This window comes from Rhizophagus irregularis, chromosome 30 (genome assembly GCF_026210795.1).
Source record: "Rhizophagus irregularis chromosome 30, complete sequence".
NCBI lineage: Eukaryota > Fungi > Glomeromycota > Glomeromycetes > Glomerales > Glomeraceae > Rhizophagus > Rhizophagus irregularis.
The window spans coordinates 1398063-1422964 of record NC_089458.1 but is presented as its reverse complement, the minus strand read 5'-3'; the positions used below and the strand labels follow the sequence as shown (position 1 = coordinate 1422964).

The following is a 24902-nucleotide window of genomic DNA, read 5'->3' as shown; positions in this document are numbered from 1 at the left end:
TAGACTCTTGAACCTAGTAAGTGTTGGTGATTGTCGTGCGTTTTCTTTTACATATTTAACATTTCTTTTTTGTAGACTAGGAAGTTGAGTGGGAAATTTTCGATTAGTTTCAGTGCTGTTTCTAACCATTTTTTACGGCTAAACAGTGATCTTTCTTCTATGATATATCATGCAATTCTTGAGTTCGTATCGTCAATATGGTAAGGGTTCTGTAATAACGTAAATTTTCATCAATGTATAAGTTCTAACATAAATCTTTGCCGTGAATTTTGTAGTCCTGGGATGTTACGCATTTTTTTATACATCATCTTTTTATCTAGGTAAGTGTATCAGAAAAGTTACATGCATCTGTAATATAAATAAGAAATCGGGTGTAACTGATTAGATACAATTATCTAAAAAGAAACTTTTGATGTATTTTTATGCTTTCTTTTCTAAACTTTTATAAAACTTTTTTTTGCATTAGTTTTTTATTGTTTATTAAAGATTGATTCATTTATTTTCACGTACATTTATCAAAAGACTAGCAACTAATATAAAATTACTGAGTTATTTTTGATTTTGTGTACACGTGCTTGAATAATGTCCGGCTTGTCTACAAATTTTGCAATGCCGTTGACTCTTGTTAGATTTTGGAGGCTCCATGGCACTTTTAATTCTTGTTGTTCCTTTTGGTCGACCTTTTCTAGGTTTCTTAATTGGATTTTGAAGCTGCAAGCTATTTTCATTAGCTTCATCATCGGTATCTATTTCACTATTAAGCTCATCCTCAAAATCATTAAGTTCATCAAGATAGCGTTGAAAAATCTCAAAAATTCGCTCATCCTTTTTTTCAACCGCCTTAAGAGTAACTTTTTTAGCCATTCCCATCACTTTTCCAAAGAAAAGTTTTTCATCTAAAGTAGATTTACTTATCTGCTCCCATTTATCAACATTGTTTTGTATTAAAGCCGTTAGATAAAAAATTTCTTGATTTATTTCTGGTTGCTTTAACAATTCAGTGTCCTGAAATTTAGCTGCAAATACGAAAGGTTCATGTTTTCCATCCAAGTCTCGATTTTTATACCAACGTGGTCTAATAAGTTGAATGTGAAACATTGCTGTATGTGTATGCATCATAAGACTAAAATAATGTCGGCAAACAATTCCCCTTGTAACTGTTGCTAAACATGAACGTAAATGGGCCGAATTGTTCATTAAAAGGATAAAATGTTTGAATTTTTGGGTATTTTGAACCGAAATACCCCAAATTTCTTTAATTTCTCTTTGGTTAACATGATAAAAAATTGATTTGATACATGCTTTACGCTCATCAGGTAAATCTTCCAAAAAACCTGTATCAATCACTTCAGAAATCTTAAATAATTTAAAATTTTGTTAATCATTGCTGCATTTCGCTTACTATTCTTACTATTACTACCCTTCTATAAAAAATTATTAACATACCTGTTCAAACATGTCAATTTGGTTTAATTCAAATTGTTCACACTTGTAATAAACACTTTGATTGATTTCTTGAACTTGAAGATTATATAATGGAGTTGTTAAGTATTTTTTTATTAATGCTTCGATTGCAGGAAAAAGGAAACTTGCTGTTTGTAAAAATAACACACAAGGAATGACTGTTTTCCAAAAAGCAAATTCCTTTTGTTTTTCTTCTTCTTTATGACGACGATGTATTACTTCAGCAAGTTGCAATAGAGAGGTGTTGGAATTAAGAATTTCACGTTTTAAAACTGCATTCATGCCCTCTACACGTGAAGTAGATTGTACTGCCGCGGTGAAAATTGTTGAAGTAAAACAAAGTGCCCAATATGTTTTAGTCTTATACAAATTTCTCAAATATTCAGCAGCTTGTTCATATTTTTCAATCAATATGGTAAATAACTGTTCAAATCTTTCTTGACTTAAGCTATTTCTAGCATTATAAAACTCGCTCAAAAATTCTGAATATTTATTGCCCAACAATTTTGAAAACTTTTTATGAAGGTTTTGACTGATATGAAATATACAATGCATTGTGTAACAATTCTGGTAAATTTTAATACATGCGGCATCTACCGCCGGATCTGCATCTGTCATAAAAACCAAAGGAACTAACCCTCCACTTATAGTTTCATTTGACTGTTTTTTACCACCTGTTGCAAGTAGTGTACACTCAAAAATCCAACGTAGGGCTTCTGCTGTTTCGTCGTAATAAGCGCTTGACATACTAATCGTGAATTATTGTGATTATCAATAGCGACAAATAATGATAACGCCATATCGTATCTATTTGTTTTACAAGTAACATCGTTAATAATAACGTCATGATATTGAATCCACAGCTCCACTTGATTAGGAGACATCCAAAGCAATCTCCTTAAAACCTTTGTTTTATCAAAATTGACAAAAATTTGCCATTTAATATCATCTTCTTTTAATTTAAGAAGATGTTCATAGAGATTTAACGCATCTCTATTTAACTCTTTTGCTGATGGCCGGTATTTTTGTATTTCGTAACGAAGGATATCAGATTGAATTTTTCGCTCGTATACTTTTTTTCAAGATATACTCTTTGCTGTGTTATAGTAAGACGAACTTGTAATGTTAAAAACTTAATATCCTCTATCATTTCTCTCGTTAATGCTGTCTCTTTTGTGTAATTTATAAGTTGAGAATTAAGTTCGTGACAATGTTCATTTACAATTGTTGTAACAAATACATATTGATTGACATTATTTTTTTCCGGTCTTGATAGGTTGATATGAGCTTTACAACCTAATCGAATAGTTTTACTAACTTTTGCTATCGTCTTATGATTTTCTTTAATATTATTGTTCAAAGATAATTCAGCTAACGGCTTTTTATATTTACCAGAGTGTTGACAAACAATAGCTAATTTCCTATATTCACCTGCTGGCATATTATTGTTACGATCAGATCTATCTAATCGTGATTGAAACCCTTGAAAATTACACCATTCTGAAACGTAAGCTATAGCAGATGGCCATGAAATACAATGCTGTCCAACATAAAGCTCGGATTGTTGAGAATTACTAGTTAAAGTTTCTATTGCTTCAATAATACTTTTTTCTTGTGAAACCGCCATTTTATACTAAAAAAGGAAAGTTCGTTCCTAAATATAAAACAAAAAAGGTAAGTTTGTCTTTAACTATAAAACAAAAAAGGCAAGTTTACCAAAAAAGCTATGATATGTTATTTTATTCTATCGCTATACAATTTCTTTATTGTAAACGTACTAAACAAAGAAACAAAACAAATATAGAAAGATTTACCTGCTGTAGTAAAATAAAAGAAGAAAGCTTCACCAAGTTGTAAAACAAAAAAAGAAAAAAGATTTACTAGTAATGAAACAAAAAAAGAGACTTTTGCCAACTGTAAAACAAAAAAAGAAAGAGTTTTTTTGATTACAAAAACAAAAAAGGAAGGTTCGCGTAAAAAATTTACGAGAATAATAAAAAAATCTTGGCATATCATTATTGGTGTATATGTACAGCCAATCAAAATTTAATTATTATCACGTGATTTAAAAGGATGCGTTGCTACGCAGGGGCGTAAAATTATTATTTCCTTAAAAATAAAACAATTATATTCTGATTAAATATTTTGCGTACATTTCTTAAAAAAATCATAAAAAAAATCTTGTACATCATACATGCAATTACTAAATACCATCTCCTTGTGATAAATAAAAAATTACGCAACACAAATTCAACACAAATTTAACAAATTTAACGAAATTTGGTCAAAATTAATAATTTTTTACCAGAATTATCAACACAAATTGAACACAAATTGAACACAAATTTCAGTCATGATTTATTTATGTCACGTCCGCTGTATGATATACATGATTTTTTAAAATGCGGATTTCTGTAATTTTACGATATCATATTTTCTGGCCAATCAAAATTAGGCTGATCCTTGCATGTGATTTAATCATTTAATCATGCACGCGTTTTTGTCTTATTTATTTTTGTCTCTTATTTCTTTATTCTTTTGTTCAATATTTTTATTTTTTTGTCTCTTCTTTCTATTATTTCTTTAATTATATATAATATATTTACATATATTTCATAATTTATTGCTTTACATATCAGAAGCATACCATATTACATATACATTTACGCTAAATGCACGTACATAGGACCCCAGACATCACATATATAACTTACATTTGAGTTTTAGCAAATTCAATCAAAATTAGGTTAAACTCATAATTTTAGAAAAAGCAAATTGATTGAAAATTAATTAATAGTCATAATTATGAGTTTTAGCAAATTGTATTGATTTTACAATGTCATATTTTATATTTGAGCAAATTGGTACTTTTTTTTAAATTTAACTTATTCTTTGTTTTTAACTTTATAAATAATATTTTTAAAAATATTAGTTTCGGGGTTTGTGTCATATTTTGGCCAAAATTAAGTATAATTCCGGCTAAAATTAAGCATAATGTGAGCCAAAAACTGTCCGTTTAGTTTCGCAATATTTTATTTTTTAATATTATTTATTTAATTTATTATTTTTATTAATTATTATTTTATTTATAATTTACATATTTTAATTATAAAAATTGGCAGTTTAATTTATATTAATCATTTATTTTTTTATTGATAATAAAAAAAAAGATTATTAACTTATCAATCACTGCGCATATAATAAAATTTAAGGGCAAATTTTTCTTATTATGATAGCCATATTAAAAATTATGGTGCCGTATAGTTATTAATTATATAATTTATGTATGTAGATCAAAATCGGCTAAAATAAATTTTATTGGTTAAAATTGATGATTTTCGAATCCATAATTCTGGCCAAATTTTGCTTAATTCCGGCCAATTTTATAATGCCAGCCTAAATTTTATAAAAATTGAAAAATGCAGTTCAAATGTAACATTACATTTATATAAAATAACTTTCAAACTAAATATAGAAAATAATACTTCTTGACAACATCTAAGAGTGTGTTGAAAAATTTTTTCAAATACTTTTTGTTTTTTAAGGTGGATCTTAACTAGAAATTGGTACATTTTATTTGCTAAAAATAAGGAATAATGAGAAAAACTTGAAATTTGTCAAATATAGTAAATAATTTAAAACTCCAAATTAAGATAGAAAGTATTTTATATAATTTTATAACAAAAAAAAAGCTTAAAAAAATATTAACTCTAATAAATTTTCAAATAAACCCAGAATCTATAAAGAAAAATTTCACTTTTTTTCATTATATTTGTATAATAGTATTATAAATTCTTTATTATTTCAATGGTTTTAATTACAAAACAAACTATTTTCTAATTTAAAAAACAATTTGAATATTAAAATAAAAAAATTTTGTGATGAAATAAATAGGAATCTAATATTAAAACATGATTGGACAAAGGTGGATTTACTAAAAATAATGAAAATTTTGTAGTTTTTTTTTAATTTAAAAAAAAATATATTATTCAAAAATAAATCTAATAATACTCTTCCCTTCCTTTTTCCTATAATAAATAAAATTTTATCATTATTTCATATTAAAAAATAGAGAAAATTTGATAAATTCAATAATAAACAAAAATCTTATTGGGTGACCGACCTTATTAACTTAATAAAAGCTGTTTTCTTTTGAAAAGTTACACCTAAAAATAAAATATTTATTATTAGTTAAAGGATTCTCATTAAAATTTATTGAAGTAAAAATTCTTTTTTTTATTAAAAAATCAATTTTTTTGTGTTTATACAAAAACTACCTGAATAACTACCATTAAATCCTTAGAAAATCTTTTTTCTCTTGTAAAATTACATATATTTTTGCTATTAAAACTATATATTTATTCAAACTTTTAAAAGGATCTCAAAAAAAGTTCATTTTTTAACGTAAACTTCTTGTATATGCGAAGAGAAAAAAAAATTTCAAAAATGGAAAATTAACTTCGAGACTAGTAAAGCACATGATGTTCTATCAAATTACTTAATTTGTATGGGAGTTACATATTAAAATTGACGGTTTATCATAAAATGAAGTAACTCAAATATGGTTACATGAATTTTTTTTAATATGAAAATGATTTGCATATTACATGCGCGGTGATTGTTATATTTTGAGTTTTAGCAAATTAGTATAGATTTGAAATGTGATAATTTGATTTTTAGCAAATTAGGTCTATTTTAGCAGGAGCAAAAAGTACTTAAATTCATGCAGATCAGTTATGAGTTATATATGCGATGTCCAGGATCCTATGTACATTGCAATTAGTACTCGAAAAATCTGATCTGTCGGATTCGGATCGAATCGAATAAATTTAATCTGCAGTTCGAATTCGAGATCGAAAAAAATTTGATGCGAACAAAATCAGGTAGCTTCGAATCCGTCAGATCGAATCGAGATCAGATTCAGATTAGGCTTATTCAAAATCTGAATCTGATCAGATTGAATCTGACAGATTTAATTCAGATTTCAGATTTGATTTTACTAATAATTTCAGCCGAATTCATAATGCCGGCTGGAATTAATTCCTAATTTTTAACTCCAGCCAAAACTGATATGTCGATCATTTCCTTTTTTGGCGATAGCCGTTCCACAAAAATCGATTTTCAAGTTGGATTTTGTGTAACCTAAATTTCCTTTTTGGGAAATTCAATAATCTACCAGAGTTAAGTGCATAATTCTGGCCAAATTACATATTTACAAATTATAGCTTTAGAATTTATAATATATTTATTCGGATTCAAATCAGATTCAAATCAGATCAGATCAGATCCAGATCAAATCAGATTTAATCAGTTTTGAATCAAATCAGATCAGATTTGAATCTAATTAAATCTGATCTGATTCAGATTAAATTTAAACCGATTTGATTCAGATCAGATCAGATCAGATTTAATTAATTTCAGATCAGATTGAATCTAAGTAAAATCTGATCTGATCTGATCTGTTAGGAGCACTAATTGCAATATTTATTCTTTTTAATGTACAAGTAATATTTAACATTAATGAACATTATTAATGAAATTTTTATTATGATGTGCAGCATTTAATAATAAATATTCAATGTACATATCTTTGCTATAATAAAAATATAATTACTAACTAGTAAATTTCAGTTAGTATTGATCAGTATCACGTGATCAGTTTGCCGATCGATCTTTTTTTTTTTGACTAATAAAAAACTTTAAACTTTTTTTTCCCTTTCTTTCACTTCCCTTTATCCCCTCGTCCTTTCGTCCTTCTCCTATATCCTTCCCTTTCCTTTCGTCCTTCACTTCCCTTTCGTTCTCCCCCTTTTCTTACACCTGTAAGTTTTGTTACTTTTTTTTTAATCTATTTTTTTTTTATTTTATTTTTTTATTTTTATTTTTTTTTTCGTTCTTTTCATTATTTTATTTTTTGTAGGACGTTTACTAGGGGACGCCGGTTTGAATACTACAAAACTGGATTTTAAGGTAGTAAGAAACTGGAAAGGGGAAGATTTTTTGTTATTTTTAATTTAAGAAACGAACTAACGTTTCTCTTCATTATTTTATTTTTTATAAAACGTTTACTAGGGAACGCCAGCTTGAATACTACGAAACCGGACTTTAAGGTAGTAAGAAACTGGAAAGGGGAAGATTTTTTGTTATTTTTAATTCAAGAAACGATCTAACGTTTCTTTTTCATTATTTTTTTTTGTAGAACGCCGGCTTATTCACGAAACCAGATTTTAAAATAAAAACTGGGAAAGGGGATGATGGAAGGGGATTTCACAAAGAGAAACCAAGATTCGTAAGAATCTTAGTTTTTATTTATTTTTGTTATTATTATGGAACGGTTTACTAACCGTTCCTTTCTTTTTTTTATAAGTTCGGTATCTCAAAAGGGCTTCCGAAAAATGGAAAATGGAGAACTAAGGTTTGTAAGTATTATATTACGAACCTTAGATTTATTTTTTTTAATACTATAGATGGTTCTAACCGTTCTTTTTATTTTATTTTTTATAGGTTCTGTCAGGTAGTCTTCTGAAGAACGGAAAATGGAGAACTAAGGTTCGTAAGTATTATATTACGAACCTTAGATTTATTTTTTTTTAATACTATGAATGGTTCTAACCGTTCTTTTTATTTTATTTTTAGGTCTTGGATTTCTCAGGTGTCTTCCAAAAAACGGAAAAAACCAAAATTCATAAGTACGAATCTTTAGTTTATTTTTATTTATTTTATTATTATAAACGGTTTCTAACCGTTCTTTTCTTTTATTTTTAGGTTTCAGATGGGCTTCCGAAGAATAGAAAACCCAAAGATTTGTAAGAACAATACGAATCTTTAATTTTTTTAATTTTTTTTGTTATTTCTAATTCTTTTTCTTCTTTTAAATCTTGGATGGGTTTCTGAAGAATGGAAAAAGAAGACAAATCTTAACGGATTGGTAAGTTTCAAAGTTTCAATTCACTTTAAAACTTGGATTTTTTTTATTTTTCTTTTAGAAATGTAAACTAACGTTTCTTGTTTGCTTTTTTTTTGTAAGATCTGAGATCACTCAGTTATATGGAATTTCGAAGGTATATACAGTATCTTCAAATTTTTATTTTTTCTAACAAAACGTTTTTACTAACAGTTTCATTTTTTTTTCTTTTGTAAATTCAAGATGCGACTGGATCCTATTTCGAAGGTATATATATCCCTTCAAATTTTACTTTTTTTTATTTTTAACGAAAAGTTTTATTAACATTTTCATTTTTTTCTTTGTAGGTTTATTTTGGAAATCAATTTTTATCTAGTATTTAACATATTATATAGATTTAAAATAGCCATAGATATTATATTAATTAGTTAATAATACATTTGTATAGTATAATGATAGTATAATAATAAATAACGCATGTATTTTAATATCATTAATAAATGTGTTAATTAATCGTAATGTATAGGTAATGAACATCTTTGATTTGGCGATGAACATCAAATGTTGTGCATCGGTAGTACATTGCAGGATCTGATGTTCAGCGTTTCTTTATGATGTACATCAAGTGACTGATGTACATTTGATGAACATTTTTCTCGTGACTTCCTGATGCAGGTATAGAAATATTTGTTTATTAATACTAATTATTTTAATATTAACGCATTTTTTTTTACCTTTTTATTACTTTGTATCATAATACTAATAATAATATCCATGTTTCCTTTATTTTTTTTTACTTGTACTTTAATACTAACAATACTAACAATACTAACAACATGTTTATTTTTTTCTTTCTCTTTATTTTTTTATTCTTTTGTTCAATTACTTTGCAGGTATAGAAATATTTATTTATTAATACTAATTATTTTAATATTAACGCGTTTTTTTTTACCTTTTTGTTACTTTATGTTATAATACTAACAATACTATCTACGTTTCCTTTATTCCTTTTTACTTGTACTTTAATACTAACGATAATATCCATGTTTCTTTTACTCCTTTTACTGTTTCTTTAACTCTTTTTACCTTAATACTAACAATAATAATAATATTTCTTTTATCTTTATATCTAATACTAATGTTACTATAGCTGTTTCTCTTCTTTTTATATCTAATAATATTGTTACTCTTTACTTTTTCTTTTTTTTACTTTTATGTATTCTGTATATATTAATAAATACTTGTAATTTTTTATGGTCTAATGAAATTATATCTAATAAAACATATACAGTCAACTCTCTTTATAGTCACACATTTGGGACAGTCCATATTTGGTGATTATGAGCAAACAGTCTTATGACTTTATCTTTTATTATTAATTTTAAACGAAAAGTACAACAAACAAATCGAACAATATTACAAATATCAAATATAGAAAATAATATTTGGTGATTATAAAGAGATGTGACTATATAAAAAATTTCTTATATTTGTATATCATAATTCCGGCCAAAAATTAACCTAATTTTAGCCAGAATTATACTTAAAACTTTATTGTATCGTAACTTCGCCAATATTAATCGTAGAGAGATGATCTTACCGCCATTCGATTCGTCTTGATGAGACGGTTCTAATGGTATAAAATACGTCGAAATCCAATCACTAGATTAATTTCCGAAATTAAAAAAATATTAATGGTTTTTGTGTAATAACTCTGTCAATATTGATCCTAGAAAGACGATCTTACTACCATTCGATTCGTCTTGATGAGACGAATCTAATGGTATAAGATACATCGAAATCCAATCACTAGATCAATTTCCGAAATTAAAAAATATTAAATGGTTTTTAAGTAATAACTCTGTCAATATTGATCACAAAGAGATGAGCTTACCACCATTCGATTCGTCTCGATGAGGCGATTCCAACGAGCTATAAATCGTCTTTTTACAATCACTAGGTACCGAGAAATCTAGCAAAATGTTAAATGGCGCAGTAAACGTAAATCAAGAAATATTATAATGCCGATGTTTAACATTTTGTTGAATAACTCGTTAGCCAGTGATCAGAAAAGGATAAAACTACCACCATTCGATTCGTCTCAGTGATACGATTCTAACAAGCTATGATACATCTTTGTACGATTATTAGATGCCAAGTTATTTAATATATTCTTTATATAACTGTGATTATAAACGGTTCTTTTTAATATAAGATTTTTGAGGATAGGTGTGATAGTGACTATAGATAGATTGTGACTATATAGGATAGATTTTAATAATAAAGTGTTTTGAACATTCAACTGGTGTGACTATATAGTAGAATGTGACTATAACGGGAGTGACTATAGAGGGAGTTGACTGTATTATATAAACTTATAGTATAGAAAATGAAGTATTATTTATCAAAATATTTTGAAACATTACAAAATATTACGTTGTGTAAAATCACAGAATATTATGATATGGAGCATTACGCATTATAGAATTTTGAAATATTTTAAAAAGTTATAAAATATTACGCTTACACAAATTTGCAGTAGGTTTGAAAACTTACGAAATATTATGTAAAATTACAAAATATTGCAAACCGCAAAATTACAGAATATTACAAATCGTAAAATTATGAAGCTTTGCATATTATAATATTTCAAAATATTTTAAAAAGTTACAAAATATTAAGCTTACGCAAACTTGCGGCAGGTCTGAAAACTTACGAAATATTATGATGTGTAAACTTGTGTAACTTTTCACACTATATAATTTTCTGATGTTATTTTAAGTATATTTTAATAAAATTTTAAATATATTTTAAGTATAAAAACTTTTCATAGGGTTATAATTCTGATCATTATGCCAATTTTTCTATGGTGTATAATAAACCAGGACCCCAGACATCACATATATAACTCATAACTGATCTGCATGAATTTAAGTACTTTTTACTCCTGCTAAAATAGACCTAATTTGCTAAAAATCAAATTATCACATTTCAAATCTATACTAATTTGCTAAAACTCAAAATATGAGTTAATAATCTTTTTTTTTATTATCAATAAAAAAATAAATGATTAATATAAATTAAACTGCCAATTTTTATAATTAAAATATGTAGATTATAGATAAAATAATAATTAATAAAAATAATAAATTAAATAAATAATTATTAAAAAATAAAATATAGTGAAACTAAACGGACAGTTTTTGGCCCGTATTATGCTTAATTTTAGCCAGAATTATACTTAATTTTGGCCAAAATATGACCTGGACCCCGAAACTAATATTTTTAAAAATATTATTTATAAAGTTAAAAACAAAGGATAAGTTAAATTTAAAAAAAAGTACCAATTTGCTCAAATATAAAATATGACTTTGTAAAATCAATACAATTAGCTAAAACTCATAATTATGACTATTAATTAATTTTCAATCAATTTGCTCTTTCTAAAATTATGAGTTTAACCTAATTTTGATTGAATTTGCTAAAACAAATGTGAGTTATATATGTGATATCCGGGGTCCTAATAAACCTATAACTGATAAACATCAACCATTTAAAAAATTGCTGTTACTGGTACATAAAGAGGATCATCAAAATTGTATATTAATATCAAGATTTGTGAATTCATAACTTGCAATGAATGTTCAAAAGTATGTTGCTTATTTAGTGGAAGGCAGCTTATTGAACAAGATGATTTTGAGATTTAACATGCTATAAAGAACTGACCTTATACATATAGATCTACCATTTTTTCGTTTGATAAAATGTTTGTTCAAAAGAAAATTTGTTGTAAAATACTAATGGAATTTACTTACTATTTTTATCAAAAAGTCCATTCTGATCAGTACTACCATTGTGGATCAACAGATGATTTACAGGATAAGCCGAATTCACTAATAGAAAAATATAAATTAATACTTTCTTTATGTATAGGTTGTCAAGATAAAGAGTTGGATTTTTTTTGTTGAATGCCAATATAAACTAAAAAACAAAAGCATGACCAATAAATATTTTATTATAATTACAGTGATTATAACATATGCTGTAACTGTATTAATAATATTAATAATTTTGGTGGCAACTATAATTATATATATTATATTTAAAGGATAAATCTAATTGTAACAGCCTGTTACACGTCTTATTTGTAACAACCCCAATTTTATCCAATTAAAATTTAAGATCAGGCGTAATATAAACAAAAACAAAAGATCAGTCGTATAACTAAGACAAAAGAATTTTTTAAAAAATTTCAAGAAACTGCTTATTACTTAAAATTTTGTCTATGAAACTGTCTTAAGTACATTAAGTAAAAGTTTTCCAAATTAAATTTTGCATATAAAAATTTATTTGTAAAACACATATTAAATTTATTATTAAAAAAAAATAAAAAAAGGATGTTACAAATAAGATATGTAACAGGCTGTTACAAATACATTTTTTCTTTAATAAAAAATGATTTCTCATTTATATAAGTAAACATTATTATAATGCTGACTGGTATTATAATTATATGCTCTTTAGTATAATTTTTTTTAGTCCTCCCCTCTCTTTTTTGATTAATATATATTATAAGAAATAGATAATTAACTTGACCTGATCTTATTTGATAAAATTTTTTTTTCAAAATTTAATTCTAGGTAAAATTAAATAATCAGCATAAAAAATATTCTTTTTTGAAATAAGATGAAATTTAAGCATTATATATAAAAGTTAAATTTAAGTTTACCTTATATTATTAATTAAATACAAAATTTTAATAATTTATTAATATATTACTATATTAATCCAAAGGGAAACTTTTTTGCTAACATTTATATTCATAATATTTTGAAAATGAAAAATTTTTATTTTATTTTTAAGCCTTCTTTTTTTTATACACTTTATATATTATTTAGTTTTATTTTTGTTTTCTTTCTTTTTTATGCTAATATGGTGCGGCGCACCTATACTCATCAATTAGTCCGAAATTCAAATTATAATAAAGTCACGTGAAATTCACGTGAAATGGTTTTTATTGGTCGTTAAGCAATCAGTTTTTAATTTCGCGGCGTAAAACATAAACTAATCAAATTTAATTTGGTTTAATTCTTCTATAACTTCGTCCGGAATTCTTCTATGAGATCTATATTTTTTAACTGCATATTCAGCTAATTTTCCACCAATTCCTTTTTGATATAAACTCATATAACGCCAAGCTTTTCTTGCAAATCTTCTAATTGTAATTAATGAAACTGATTCGAAGACTTTGGGGTACAATTTGTTTTAATTCTACCCATGAATAATTACAGTTTTCTCTTGCATGCCTCTTTGCAGCCCCCCAATAACGCTCAATAAAGTTAAGTTCGCAATGAAATTTTGGGTAAAAAATACATTTGTGACCTGCCTTTTCAATTATTTCAGCAATTGCACCCTTTTGAGCAAGAAAATCTGGTTCTAAGCGACATTACTCGTGCGCACAACAATTAATTCGATTTTCATCATCATTTTTTTCTTTGCATTCTTTGCATTCCAACATCAATCCACCATTAGGCCATTTTTTTCGTTCTTGTAATATTTGTCTCAGTCCCTTAGGCTGACCTCGAAGCTTTTCATTTGGATGGTCATCAGAAAATACCATTGATTGCAACTGGTTATCAGGACCCCAGTAACACTGGTAAAAAAATGATTTATCCTACACATATCTTACACATATTGGGTACTTAAAATGTAGAAAATCATACACAAATAATACACATATCATACACATATCGGGTACTAATATATATATCATACATATATCAGTATGTATAGGTAGGTATACTATATATATAAGTACCCGATATGTGTATGATATGTGTATTATTTGTGTATGATTTTCTACATTTTGAGTACCCGATATGTGTAAGATATGTGTAGGATATGTGTAGGATAGACCATTTTTTTACCAGTGTAAGTATCACGCATTTTTGGTTGCAAACCACCAGGTTTTAAGTTCATTTTTTTTGCCACTAATGCATCTTTTGCAAATATTGCATGATTTGAACTGTTATCAAATGCAAAAATGCCGATACAATTTGGATAAAGAACTTCAAATATAGGAATTGCTTTAATCTTTATCTGTTCAATGACATTTTCTGCCGTCCAATAACCTTCACGATCTTTACCTGGCTCTAAATATTCACGAGCTTCTACTGGAACATTAGGGTATTGTTCAATATTTTCTGGTTTCAATTTCAAACATCCATCAACTTCTGTTAAAAACTCGCTAATCATAATTGATTTACCATTACCTTTTTTCCGTAAAGGCAATTCACCATTTTTGGCCCATACACCACGTAATCCATCATTAGAATAAAAAATACATTCATCATGCGTTACCAAAATGTGCTCTTTTTCACCTTCTGCTAAATCAGGTAAGATCCGATCCATATTTTCACCTTCATAACGTGACATAAGCCTCTCATATTCAAAAATTTGTTTTAAAAAATCATTCTATATTGAACCACATCCGCACGTTCATGTCCATCATAAAATATACCTTGCTTTTGTCTTTGCTTTGTATATCCAAGAATATGAAGCCAGCGGACTGCAGTTGAAATATTTATAGTTTTTTTCTTATTAATTCCCAACTTAGCTAATAGATTGTGTTCTATAAACTCTTTGAATTTTATAGGCATGACTTTGTAATTTTGATCTCGAATCCAAGCATGACATTCTTTAGCAACATCTTCATCATCAATTAATCGAATGGTTTTTTGATGCTTTCCTTGATATGATATAGGAAGTGCATTATGAAGAAGCCAATAATTAGCCCAATTTCGTATTTGACGAGCTTTCCAAACTCCACCATCAACAAAAACCATACGTGCAACATTTAAACTTGCTTCCATTTTCCCACCACCATTTTCATCCGATAGTTTCAAATACTCAAATATTGCTCGTTTCTTATTGTATTCATTAACCTTCATTTTATTGTGCTGACTTCCTAATTCTTCTTTCAAAGCCTTCATTCTTGCATCAATATTAGTCACTTTACATATGTTTTCTTCCTCTGATCCACTTTGTTCACTTTCATTTTCAATATTATGATCGGTATTAGATTGAGCTTTATATACGGGAAAAAAACTTGTGATCTTTGAGGTGCCAAATGCCGCTTTGGTAAATGAGCCACTTGGTCCCCACTTATCATAATATGTTGATTTTGGTGTCTTACATGCACTATATGGACCTCGTTTCTTTTTTTCAAATTCGTTATTTACATCCCACTCTAAAAACACAATAAATAAATAAAAAATTATTCTGAAATAATTGCTTTTATTTCTTACCTAACTCAATCATCATCAATTTTGATTGAGTATTTTTTTCCTTTTCTAAATCAAACTCATCCTCCCATCCACTGTCATCATCATCTCCCCATTCCTCTGCAGAAAATTCTAACTCAAGAGTGACGTCATCGGTCCCTTCTCTAATATTCAATTCATATTGTGTTGGATGGTTGTTATTGCTCCTTTTTTTTGTTCCAAACCTACCATCTGATGTCCGAAACTGTTGCTTGTAAAGTTTTTGTCGTTTCTTGACGGGCGGCATTTTTAATTTAATGATAACAACGCGTGGGAAAATGAAGATTCTCAATATCTTCGTTACTGCGATTCATTATTTATACATGAAGATCAAAATTACATCATAAATCCATGTGAAATTTATCATTTCAGTTTTTCTGAATTTTTGATATTTACTAATAAAGACATATGATTTTACGCATTTTAAAACTTTAATAGTCCACCAAAAAATCATGTAATCTCAAATTAAAACCGATAGATTGAAAGAGAATAACCTAATCTATCATTCTATCGGTGTTAATTTTATAAATTACACAAAATGTAGAACTAGATAGATTTGGCAGTTACACGAAATTTTTGATGAGTATAGATGCGCCGCACCATAGTATTTTTTTTTTTTTTTTGCAAGGTAGTGCAATTCATGAGTTTATTAGTTATATGGAATTACAGATTTTTCTGCTATAAGCATAACTAATCTATTAAATTAGTATTTTTTTTTAAATATAAACTTTAAGTAAAAACTATAAGAATTACAAAGAAAAATTTTATTTTTATAAAACTTTAGCCTTAATAGTTTGATAAAAATACACTATAATATCTATCAATATAAAGAGGATTTACTTATCATTTTTGTTTTGCTTGTATTATTCTGTTTACTGTAAATTATACTTGATGAGCTCTTGATTATAATCGAGATACTTGATATATAATTATAAAAGAAAATCAATTAAAAAAGAGAAAGTAAATTACATTAGATAATAGTGAATTTGTAACTTCATATGAGATTTTTTGTACAGTACGTTAAACCCCTAAATTTCAGATAAATTTGTACGCGAAAGTAACATTGATGATAAATCTGTACATGGAGATAATCTTTTGTATATTTCGTACATACAAAACAAATGTTTATTTTTAAATATCCGTATAAAAAGATTTTTAAATCAGATTTTTGAGTAGCTCTATCTATATCTAAAATTATATTGGTTTTGGAAACTTACTGTTATAAAATAACACATTATGGATATAAGTAAAGTGATTAAAAATTCCCTTATTGTTGCATTATTTTTTACTGTTCTTAGTGCAGCCGCATTTAAGCCCGGCTGTAGAATGTTAAGTAGTTACCTTGGAAAAAATAATTTCCTTTGTGTATTTGAGATTATTTTTTTAGTCGTTGGAAGCATTGCCTGGGCAACTTTTTCATTTGGTATCTTTATGCTTGGATTTCAACAGTTTAAACAAAGAGAAATAATTAATAACATTCCTTCTGAATTGACAAACTTACAAGATCAAAATAGAAATTTACAAAGACACATAAATCAATCTACAATTGATCAAAGAAGGCAACTGAGAGAACTGAAAGAGCAAAAAGATAGGCAACTACAACAACAAAAAAATAGGATTACTGAATTAGAGGCCGAATTGTCTATGGAAAGAGAAGAAGTAAAAAAATTTCAAGATAAAAGTGTTGAATATCAAAAACAAAGAGAAAACAAAATAAAAGAATTGGAAACAAAAATTGCTCAATTAACAAATAGTAGTGAAGAACAATCAGATCAGATAACAATATCCTTGGAGAATATAAGTAATATTGACGATAGAGGGGGAGGGAACTAGTCAGAATCCTTGTTAAACAAAGAACAGATTTCTATGTGCAGAAAAGCACTGTGAGCTAAATAATCCGTGCTGCATATAGTACCCCGAGTCTTATTCAAGAAAGGAAAAATCCGAGCTATAGACATTAGACATGGTAGTACAAGGTCAACCGGGGTACTGTGGCCGGTAGATAAGTATATGATTATTAGGCCGTATTTTAGTTATTGAAGGTCAAATGTCTTCGAAGGGATTAAAGACTTGATAACCTACTTTCTTGTTAGTTCATAACTAGTAAATTTTCGGGGTCGGCAAAGTCTTACTTTCTTTTGTAGTTTCTGTAGGACAAGAGTGGATTTTTCTATTTATTGTATAATTTTAATATTATAATTATATTCTCTATTCTATCAAGCAACGAGAATCGATGTCCTAATCCTATTAAAATTTATTCCTGGGAATAATCCTGATTTTCACTGGAGTTTATTGGTTATAAAGTAGAGAGTAAGAAGTTATGGCGTTTATGCAAAGGGTTTTTAGCTAGGCATTTAATTAAAAAAAATGGAATTGGGCAAAGGAAATGGTTAGGATTATGAAGTAACAATATTGCTACTGTGAAGAGAATTAGAAAAAGCACGAGAGTAATTTAGAGGACGTAGAGTTAGTGGAATTTTTTAATTTATATTTTTTATTTAAATTCTAATAGTATAGCATTCAGAAAATCTTCAGCATCTTGCCAATATACAATCCTTGGCTTTAATTCATTCTTTGATGAAGCTAAAAACTTTTCTAATTTAAATCCTTTTCTTACCAAAAATGTATCATTCCTTAATGATTTAAAAACAATCAGTAAATATATTTTTTAGATAAATTATTTGTTAAAAATCTTGCATACCTCGACATTTTAGTAGCTGGACAAAAATCGTTTAACGAATCACCAACATAAAAAATTTGATTAAATCCATCTGGATGTAAAGACAAATAATTAACCAATTCACGACCTTTACAAATATTTACACTACATTGATTTTCACATTTATGAGGAGAATCTTCCGGAGAAATTAATCTTTTTACATGTAATCGACCATCTTCGTCCCAATTTGCCGGATTGCTTATAATAAAAGATACTAAATCCCTTACTCCATATGCCTAATAATAATCAATCATCTGGAATCTATAAAAAAACTCGAAAACATTACATGAAATAGAAATTTTACTTACTTTTAGTATTATATCAATGAATTCTGTATTAGCATCCGAAAGAATTATAATTTCTCCCTTGCCGCGTTTAATAATTTTCAATGCTTCAATCATGGCCGGGTCCTACAACAATTTAAATTGTTAATTACGAGATTGACCAATATATATTATTAGGTACTTACAAATGGAATTTTTGTTAATGCGTTTTCTATTTGTTGTCTCGTTACACCTTGCTGATGTAATTCATCCAACAACATATGTCTAATAAATTATAAAATATTTAAAATTTTGATCATTCGTTAAATTTGAAATAACATAAATAACATGCATTAAGTCGGTCCATTGAATTTTTTTTCGTAATTCAACAATTTTCTCTGCAAGTTCTTTCGATAATTGTTCAAGTATCCATACATCTGAATTGTTATCTATCAATGACCTATATTGATAAACGGCTCGTATTAAAAACGATTCTTATACTTAAAAGCTGGAACGTTAATTATCATACCAATCAAAATCAAATACGACAAGACGTTTCATCTTTTTTGCGTATTTACCGTTGTAACACCAACAATTTTATAATTAAAATTCTACCCACGTGACTGGTGACATTTAACTGTTAAGGGGATGCGAAAAAAAATAATTTTGGGAAATTAAGTCCCTAAAACCCTAGTCATGGCGAAAAAAAAGTGGCAGACACGTGACTGCATTTTATTCATCACAACCGTCACACCCACCGCGTTTCCACTTTTTATATTTATCTTAGAAACTTAGTTTTTTTCGAGTATGTAAAAAGTTATTCGTCACCCCTTATCCGTCACTGTTTATTTCACGTGGGGTAGAAAATTTTGTTGAGAAGTGCATGCGGATCACATCAAGTTTTTAAATGCAAGGCGCAGCGCTGACTCCTATTAAACACGCATCTTTACTATGGTTAAAGAATTTGAGTCTTCGATTAATGAAAAAGACTTTATATTGCAAGGAATAAAAGAAGGTTTACGTCTTGATAATCGCGATATATATGATTTCAGACAATTAGGTATTACATTTGGTCCAGATTATGGTCGCTCTGAAGTAACGTTAGGAAACACTAGGTAACATATAATATTTAAAGTTATTCTGTTGAGAGTGATTTTGAGATTTTATGTTTGATAGGGTGTTGGCTAAAGTTTCTTGTGAAGTAATGCGACCTTATCAAGATCGCCCTGCTGAAGGCATGATAACTTTGAGTACAGAAATGTCACCAATGGCTTTTCCTTCTGTAGAACCTGGAAGGTAATTTGCTTTGGAGATAATAAATATTAAATTTTGTTTATGTAAGTTCTTTTTTTACTTATAATAAGACCTTCCGAAGAGGAAATTCTTGTAAGTCGCATACTTGAAAAAGCTATAAAAAGAAGTCGAGCTATCGATACTGAAGGATTATGTATTGTTGCTAATGAGAAAGTAAGTTATAAATTATTCGAGAAAATATTTATAAACTATATATTGATTGAATCAGTGATTGGATTTTTATAAATAGGTGTGGTCAATACGCGTTGACATACATTTTCTTGATCACGATGGAAATATAATCGACGCGGCTTGCATTGCTGCGATATCTGCTCTTGCTCATTTTAGAAGACCTGATATTACTGTCATAGGAGAAGAAGTGACAATAGTATTATCAAAAAATCTCCTTTTTGAAATTTACGCGTCTGTTTTACTTGAACTTACTAATATTTATTTATTAGCATTCAATTGAACAAAGAAATCCTGTTCCATTAAGTATACATCATATGCCAATTTGCGTAACATTTGCTTTCTTTGAGAATGGGTAAGTTTAAGGACTAAATAATATTTCTTTCAAGCCTTAACGATAATCAACGTTTCTTCCTTTAGAGAATATGTTGTTGTAGATCCTACTTTACAAGAAGAACAAATTCGTCAAGGAGATATGACAATGACATTAAACATTCATAAAGAAATTTGTGCTTTATCAAAAGCTGGAGGTACACCTTTAAAAATGGAAACGATTATAAATTGCTCTCAAATTGCTACTACAAAAGCAAAGTGGATAACTGAGCAAATTCAAGCTGCTTTAGATGCCGAAAAATCAAAAAAATAAATTGGTTCTTGGTTTATATTGTTCTTTTGTGTTATAGTAATAGCGGTAACAATTTAACCATGAATGAGTTATATTAATGAAATTAGTCTACTTGTAATAATAACTAATGTAATAATAAATTTTATTTAAAATTTTGCTGAAAATTTGGCCCATAATATTCTAATACTTTTCAATAAACCATATCAGACTTGAAATCATAACTAAGAAACTTCGTATCTTGTCAGACACCTTGCATTATTGGTTAAAAGCAAGGAAAAATTCCTGCTAAAATATCTCCTTCTGGTACTTGCTTTTACGGCGAAATTTTGGTAGCAAGTTTCAACCATACTTGAGTATCTAGTAAGAAGACCTTGAATGGCAAAAATATGGACCTCTCAAAAATTGTGGTAATTGACGGATCCAGTTTCGGATATCCGCGGATCATCCGTGATCCGTCGGGTATATAGATCATCGACGAATATATTTCACTATCTTACTTTTATATTTAAAAAATACAACAGGTTGCATCATAACCTTGTTAATTAGGTGGTTGTGATTGGGTAAAAAAGAAATGTCCGTTCTAAGTGATGATTATGTTGACGAAGAAAACTCTTCTCAAATCTTATCTTGTTTTCCTCCTCCTTTTCTTCAATTTCTCGAAACGAACGATATAGACCCGAATATTTATACAATCAAATCATTGCCTCGCTACATCTGTTTAAACACGCACTTTCCTTCCTCGCAACTTCCTTCTCCTTCTGACTTGTCTTTTCAACTTTCTTGTACTCGAATTCAGAAGGTTCCAAATTTTCCACATTTTTTTTCTCTTCCTTCCGTAACAAAAATAGCCAATTCCTCGGCTTATAAACAAGGGAAAATATTTGGTATAGATTTAAGTTCAGCTATAGCAATATATTCACTCGATATTCATCCAAATGATCATATATTAGATTTATGTTGCGCTCCTGGCGCAAAATTGTGTTTAATTTCTAATATATTAGATAATGTTGGAATTGGTACTATTACTGGTGTTGACATTTCTAAGAATAGATTATCTGTTTGTAAAAATTTATGCAAAAAATATAAAATAACTAAAGTTAGATTATTTCTAGAAGATGGAACAAAATTTAATGTTTTGGCTCCTTCATATTTGGAACCTATAAAAAAAATGATTGGTCAATTACATGAATTACACATAAATGAAAATAGGTTAAAAAATCCAGAAGATAAAAGTGATAAAATAACACCTTTTTGGACACCTAAAATATTGAGAAATGATCCACAAAAACGGGATAGCCAATATTTATATGATAAGGTGAATTTATTTGAACCATGAGCTAATTGAGCTATGTATGTATGTATGCCATTTTATACTTATAAAGGTCCGGCATTTTATTTACTATTAGGTTATTGTGGATGCTGAATGTACTCATGATGGTTCGATATCCCACATATTAAAAGTAAGATAAATTTCTTAAATTTTTTCGTTATTGTTTCTTACGCTTATAATAATAATCATTTATAGTACGAGAAATATGGTTGGGAAACATTTGAGAAAAACTTCTTAAATCCGGACCGTCTTAATAGTCTTTGGGATTTACAGGTAAAAGATATCAACCTATTTACCTATTTTTCAAGGAACTTTTTGCACCTCTTGCTAACATTTATTTCTCGATTCACATTTAAAGCGAAATTTATTAAGGAATGGATGGAGTCTGCTTAAGCCCGATGGAATATTAGTTTATAGCACGTGTAGTCTATCAAAAAAACAAAATGAAGATGTAATAGAATGGTTTCTAGCTAATTATAAGAATGCTCGTTTAGAAACAATTCCGAACATTGCTAATCTAAAAACTGCACCTCTAAAAGTGAATGAATATAATAACACAGATTTATTTAAACTTGTAAGATTTGATCCTATACATTCTAACACTTCAGGGTTTTTTGTTGCAAAGATCAGAAAAATAAAAGAAACTTAAAAGTCAAATGAGAATTGCGGGTTTAGCATCCGTAATTTGTATAAACTCTATACATATATCTTCTGACATCTTCTTCGTTAAATCAATTATTTCATCTTTTGAATTATCTTTAGTAGATAATATTAATAAGTAATTGATAAATTAAAATATAGAAAATATTTAAATGTCAATGACTATACCGAATTCTATGGTTAAAGTTGGTTTAACCCCCTTTTCTTTCAAAACGGAAACTTCAATTGGCAATCCAGGGTTATTATAAATTATTCGAGGCAAATTTTCTTTCTTAAAATATCTTAAAAAAAAAAAATTCTTTTTAAATCGAGTAACCCGAAAAAAATATAATACAAATTATTACCATTATTACCTTGCTCCAGCATTATCATTTTTCACACTGTACACCAACGATATTTTTTTTACTACGGGTTTTAATTTGACTGCACCCAAACCCGTACGTAAATCTATTATTTTTCGAGATAAATTGGAAATGGGTATTTTTTTAACTATATTTTTTGACATTGTAAAAGAAGCCGAATAAATGATAATAACTTTACATTCAAAAATAAAAGATAATCACCTGATTGGCTGAAGATCCAGTTACTTTACGCGGCACGCTAATAATCATAGTTCTATCCATAAGATTATTTAGTTCATAAGGATTAAAAGTTTTAACACGAGGAAAATGTCTACTATTTCAAGAGCTAATGTAGCAATAACAGACCTTCCGTGGTAATGTATTCTGTAAAGAACGCGTCTTTAGATGTTATAAATATAAATTCTTTTAACATTATACGCGGTTAATAGGCTCCAAAAATATCGTCCAGCTACATTTGATGACATAGTTGGAAATGAACATTCGATAAATATATTGAAGAATGTTGCTAAAAAAGGAAATATACCAAATTTTTTATTATCGGGACCACCTGGTACTGGTAAAACTAGTAGTATCGTTTGCCTTGCTAACGAACTATACGGAAAAGAGTTAGCTAAAAGAGCTATTCTGGAGCTTAATGCTTCTGATGAAAGGTATGAGTATATATAATTTATTTTAACATCTTTTCTTTTTTTGTTTAATATTATTTCTCTTTGCTGTACGGAAACCACCTGTAGATCTGTTAATGTTATTAGAGACAAGGTTAAGGCATTTGCTCAAACAAAGGTTACACTTCCTCCTGGATTACAAAAATTTGTAATTTTGGATGAAGTTGATAGTATGGTTGATCCAGCGCAAAAAGCACTTCGAGCAATTATGGAGCAATATTCTGATACAACAAGATTTGCTTTAGCATGTAATAATGAAGATAAAATTGATGAAGCAATTATGAGCAGAATAACAAAATTATCTTTTACCAATTTATCACAAGAAGAAGTTGCATTACGACTTTTGTATATAATAAAGCAAGAAAATATTAAATACACTCCTGAAGGTTTACAAGCAATCATATTTACAGCTGATGGAGATATGAGACAAGCTATTAATAACCTTCAATCTACATACTCAGGATTTGGTATGATTGATGAGGAAAATGTTTACAAAGTGTGTGATGTACCAGATCCTAAATATATAATGGAAATGCTTAAACGTTGTATACGTTATGAAGTAAAGAACGTTTTTAATGCTGTTGTTAAATTATATGGTGATGGTTATTCTGCTTTGGATATTGTTCAGACAATGATGAAACTTATGAAATCTGCTTCCGAAAATGAAATTGAAGAAGATTATTATAATGATTTTCTAATGGAAATTGCCAAAACCGAGTTAGTCATTAAATCTGGAACCGACAGTGAACTTCAGGTTATTGGTTTAGTAAGTTCTCTTTGTGATATTGCTAAATCAATTTCAAAAAGAAAGAATGATTAGTGTTTGGAGGACGTAATCAAATTTAGCTATTAAATAAAATTTTTATCTTTCATTTATATATATTGTACGTATGTAATATGAATTTTCTTACCAAATTTATAAAGTTTTATTTATGGAGCAGAGATACTGATAGTAGTGTCATAAATGAAATGCTTATTTTAGATACAAATTGGAGAGAAGGAAGTTTATAATTGTTTATCGGTAACTAATCTAAGAAAATGCCGATCATCTATGAGCATATTTTTTTAATGAATATGATAGGGTTATCTCAGACTGATCATCAATC

General features: G+C 27.9%; 9 protein-coding genes across 9 annotated transcripts; 4 read left to right on the top strand and 5 right to left on the bottom strand.

Annotated features, from left to right (window-relative positions):
• Positions 1-549: 549 nt before the first annotated feature.
• Positions 550-2211, bottom strand: OCT59_021743 (uncharacterized protein; the record flags this gene model as incomplete). The annotated part of the gene is made up of 4 exons (XM_066146713.1): positions 550-1100; positions 1245-1356; positions 1447-1824; positions 2062-2211. The coding sequence occupies 4 exons, from the start codon at positions 2209-2211 to the stop codon at positions 550-552; spliced, it is 1191 nt and encodes a 396-aa protein (XP_066005821.1).
• Positions 2212-2461: 250 nt separating this feature from the next.
• On the bottom strand, positions 2462-3091 carry OCT59_021742 (uncharacterized protein; the record flags this gene model as incomplete). The annotated part of the gene is made up of 1 exon (XM_066146712.1): positions 2462-3091. The coding sequence occupies one exon, from the start codon at positions 3089-3091 to the stop codon at positions 2462-2464; it is 630 nt and encodes a 209-aa protein (XP_066005820.1).
• Positions 3092-13814: 10723 nt separating this feature from the next.
• Positions 13815-15937, bottom strand: OCT59_021741 (uncharacterized protein; the record flags this gene model as incomplete). Its single annotated transcript, XM_066146711.1, has 4 exons — positions 13815-14021; positions 14285-14787; positions 14889-15617; positions 15676-15937. 4 exons carry the CDS (start codon positions 15935-15937, stop codon positions 13815-13817), a joined length of 1701 nt encoding a protein of 566 aa, XP_066005819.1.
• Positions 15938-16795: 858 nt separating this feature from the next.
• On the top strand, positions 16796-17540 carry OCT59_021740 (uncharacterized protein). Its single transcript, XM_025317428.2, has one exon. The coding sequence runs from the start codon at positions 16927-16929 to the stop codon at positions 17521-17523; it is 597 nt and encodes a 198-aa protein (XP_025178268.1). The 5' UTR covers positions 16796-16926; the 3' UTR covers positions 17524-17540.
• Positions 17541-18184: 644 nt separating this feature from the next.
• OCT59_021739 (uncharacterized protein) lies at positions 18185-19233 on the bottom strand (the record flags this gene model as incomplete). The annotated part of the gene is made up of 6 exons (XM_025317427.2): positions 18185-18323; positions 18392-18645; positions 18718-18819; positions 18879-18957; positions 19025-19132; positions 19202-19233. The coding sequence occupies 6 exons, from the start codon at positions 19231-19233 to the stop codon at positions 18185-18187; spliced, it is 714 nt and encodes a 237-aa protein (XP_025178267.1).
• A 348-nt stretch (positions 19234-19581) lies between these two features.
• Positions 19582-20941, top strand: OCT59_021738 (uncharacterized protein). Its single transcript, XM_025317426.2, has 6 exons — positions 19582-19787; positions 19849-19968; positions 20037-20139; positions 20216-20353; positions 20427-20509; positions 20575-20941. Exons 1-6 carry the CDS (start codon positions 19624-19626, stop codon positions 20798-20800), a joined length of 834 nt encoding a protein of 277 aa, XP_025178266.1. The 5' UTR covers positions 19582-19623; the 3' UTR covers positions 20801-20941.
• Positions 20942-21350: 409 nt separating this feature from the next.
• OCT59_021737 (uncharacterized protein) lies at positions 21351-22758 on the top strand (the record flags this gene model as incomplete). Its single annotated transcript, XM_025333696.2, has 4 exons — positions 21351-22094; positions 22186-22239; positions 22305-22382; positions 22468-22758. 4 exons carry the CDS (start codon positions 21351-21353, stop codon positions 22756-22758), a joined length of 1167 nt encoding a protein of 388 aa, XP_025178265.1.
• On the bottom strand, positions 22445-23287 carry OCT59_021736 (uncharacterized protein). Its single transcript, XM_025326018.2, has 3 exons — positions 23123-23287; positions 22938-23050; positions 22445-22865 (listed from the first exon to the last, which is right to left on the bottom strand). The coding sequence occupies exons 1-3, from the start codon at positions 23272-23274 to the stop codon at positions 22762-22764; spliced, it is 369 nt and encodes a 122-aa protein (XP_025178264.2). The 5' UTR covers positions 23275-23287; the 3' UTR covers positions 22445-22761.
• A 99-nt stretch (positions 23288-23386) lies between these two features.
• Positions 23387-24735, top strand: OCT59_021735 (uncharacterized protein). The gene is made up of 3 exons (XM_025323282.2): positions 23387-23484; positions 23560-23781; positions 23866-24735. The coding sequence occupies exons 1-3, from the start codon at positions 23438-23440 to the stop codon at positions 24614-24616; spliced, it is 1020 nt and encodes a 339-aa protein (XP_025178263.1). The 5' UTR covers positions 23387-23437; the 3' UTR covers positions 24617-24735.
• The last annotated feature ends 167 nt before the right edge of the window (positions 24736-24902 follow it).